The sequence below is a fragment of the Anneissia japonica genome, unplaced genomic scaffold (genome assembly GCF_011630105.1).
Source record: "Anneissia japonica isolate Jap-2015-1 unplaced genomic scaffold, ASM1163010v1 scaffold287866_len144376_cov102, whole genome shotgun sequence".
Taxonomy (NCBI): Eukaryota; Metazoa; Echinodermata; class Crinoidea; order Comatulida; family Comatulidae; genus Anneissia; species Anneissia japonica.
The window spans coordinates 16,647-19,221 of record NW_022685969.1 but is presented as its reverse complement, the minus strand read 5'-3'; the positions used below and the strand labels follow the sequence as shown (position 1 = coordinate 19,221).

Genomic DNA, 2,575 nt, shown 5'->3' with positions numbered 1-2,575 from the left:
GATATGGTGCTATCACCAATGGTTAGTAGTAGCCTCCCGAAATCAATAATTGCTTTATTAGGATGGAGGAAATCCCCACCCAAGAGCATTTCATCATTTATAGGGGCTACGTAGAAGAATCTGTTATACTCATTGGAACCCAATCGGAAGTTGACGGGTCCTACCTTATAGCCTGGCATAGATGTTTCCCTTTCTGCTAAAGTGAAGGATATATTGGCCACAATAGGTGGTACTGGTTTAAGGCTAAAGTATACACTATCAGAGAGGATTGTGTGATCGGCTGCGGTGTCTACAACTACATTAATTTTTATATTATTAACTAAAGCAGTCGTATGCAGGGCGTTATTAGATCTTACTCTACTGATAGTTATCTCTTCTACAGTCGTCGTTGCTGTTGTTGTTGTTACTGCTAACTCATTACTGTCTCCCGGTTTAGAAGAATGAGAGGCAGTAGGTGAGTCAGAGTTGGTCGATGTTTCTACAGTTTCTTGGTGTATCTTTTGCGGACTAGCAGCATTGCTAGGCCCGCCTGGAACAGGATGCATGTTCCGTGGACTAACAGATTTATTGTTAGGCCCACCTGGAAACTGTGTCGTTCTTGGTTTCTTCGTCTTTAAGTAATTGTTGGCCGCTAAGGGGAGGATGGTCGGCTAGCTGGCCATGGCTTCCGACCCCTACTAGTTTAAAGGATCCTCTCCCTGGGGGCCAACCCGCCTAGGTTGTTTAGAAGAGACGAGTTTGGGACATTTATTACGACAGTGTCCTGCCTCTTGGCATTCAAGGCATCGATCCCCACGTGGTTTCAACATATCCAATACTGCGTCCAGCTTTCTGTTAACTGCATCCACCTGATCTTCGAGGCCGGTTAACCTTCTTTCAGTGTTGCATGATGGAGATGGGGATGGTTTCTGGTCTGTTGTAACCGGTTTACTTGCGGGTATGACTGCAGCTTGCCTTGCAGGAGCGGAGGATCTGGGATAGTTGGAATTACCACCCCGGTTGTAACGTTCGCTTACTTGTTGGCATTTTGCAGCCCTGCAGTTTCTGCTCCCTGCATCTTCATCCTTGGAGTAAGGAGATGATGAGTGTTGAGTGACATGGGTAGCAGACTTGATCAGGGACTTTCCACTATTTCGAGATCTGCTCCCACTCTTACCATACAACTTCGGCAGGCTGTAATACTGTTCATACTCAGTCAAAGCCTCTGCCAGAGAAGAAACTTGCTTGTGGAGGACATATCTCCCAGCCTCTGCATCCCGGCAACCAAGACAGAATCTTGTAAGAGCTTGCTGACGGATCCAGGCGTTTGGTAGATCTTTGTATGCCTTTCGGGTCATGGTCATGACTCGATCACCCCACTCGTTGACGGATTCGTCCTCACGTTGAGTGGCGGTCTCCAGTCTAGCTTGCAGGACGGCGGGCAAGTCTTCCTCCCCGAAGCGTTTGTCAAAGGCCTTCAGGACACCAGATACACATAAACAAATCCCTGTCTCTTATACATCACATAGAAATCAGCCGCAGGTCCCTCCACACACCAACAGAGTGTTTCGATTCTAGCTTTTGGTGAGAGCTCATACTCTTCAGTAAATGCCATAAAGCGTTTCTTAAAGAAAGACCAGCTTCCTTTGTCTTTGAATATGAGATTCTTGGGGATGTCCCTCGGCTTGAGGGTACACATCTCGGGTCTATAATCTCCCTGTTGTGGGCTGTGTCTACGATAATCCTCCCATCGTTGACGAGGTCTACAGTAATCCTGCCATCGCTGATCATGCCTATAGTCTTCCCATCTTTGATCAGGTCTAGGATAATTTTCTCGACGCTGATCAGCTCTGACGTGTTCCAGAAAGGTTTGCCGACCTCGCAAAACCTCACTATCATCCTCATCAAAACTTCCCCACTCTCACTTTCACTATCACTCTCCTCCTCACTCTCACTTTCACTATCACTCTCCTCCTCACTCTCACTTTCACTAACACTCTCCTCCTCACTCTCACTTTCTTCGGAGGATTCGACAGTACGGCGGCTTTCACTATCACTCTCCTCCTCACTCTCACTTTCACTATCACTCTCCTCCTCACTCTCACTTTCACTATCACTCTCCTCCTCACTCTCACTTTCACTATCACTCTCCTCCTCACTCTCACTTTCACTATCACTCTCCTCCTCACTCTCACTTTCACTATCACTCTCCTCCTCACTCTCACTTTCACTATCACTCTCCTCCTCACTCTCACTTTCACTATCACTCTCCTCCTCACTCTCACTTTCACTATCACTCTCCTCCTCACTCTCACTTTCACTATCACTCTCCTCCTCACTCTCACTTTCACTATCACTCTCCTCCTCACTCTCACTTTCACTATCACTCTCCTCCTCACTCTCACTTTCACTATCACTCTCCTCCTCACTCTCACTTTCACTATCACTCTCCTCCTCACTCTCACTTTCACTATCACTCTCCTCCTCACTCTCACTTTCACTATCACTCTCCTCCTCACTCTCACTTTCACTATCACTCTCCTCCTCACTCTCACTTTCACTATCACTCTCCTCCTCACTCTCACTTTCACTATCA

At 47.0% G+C, this 2,575-nt stretch overlaps 1 protein-coding gene across 1 annotated transcript in view; it reads right to left on the bottom strand.

Annotated features, from left to right (window-relative positions):
- Positions 1–1,500: 1,500 nt before the first annotated feature.
- LOC117113229 (clumping factor B-like) overlaps positions 1,501–2,575 on the bottom strand; it is a gene marked incomplete at its 5' end in the record, with an annotated part of 10,390 nt that continues 9,315 nt past the window's right edge. The window contains one exon of the mRNA XM_033256519.1: positions 1,501–2,563. Coding sequence (XP_033112410.1) covers positions 1,501–2,563 — 1,063 coding nt within the window. The remainder of the gene's footprint in view (positions 2,564–2,575) is intronic.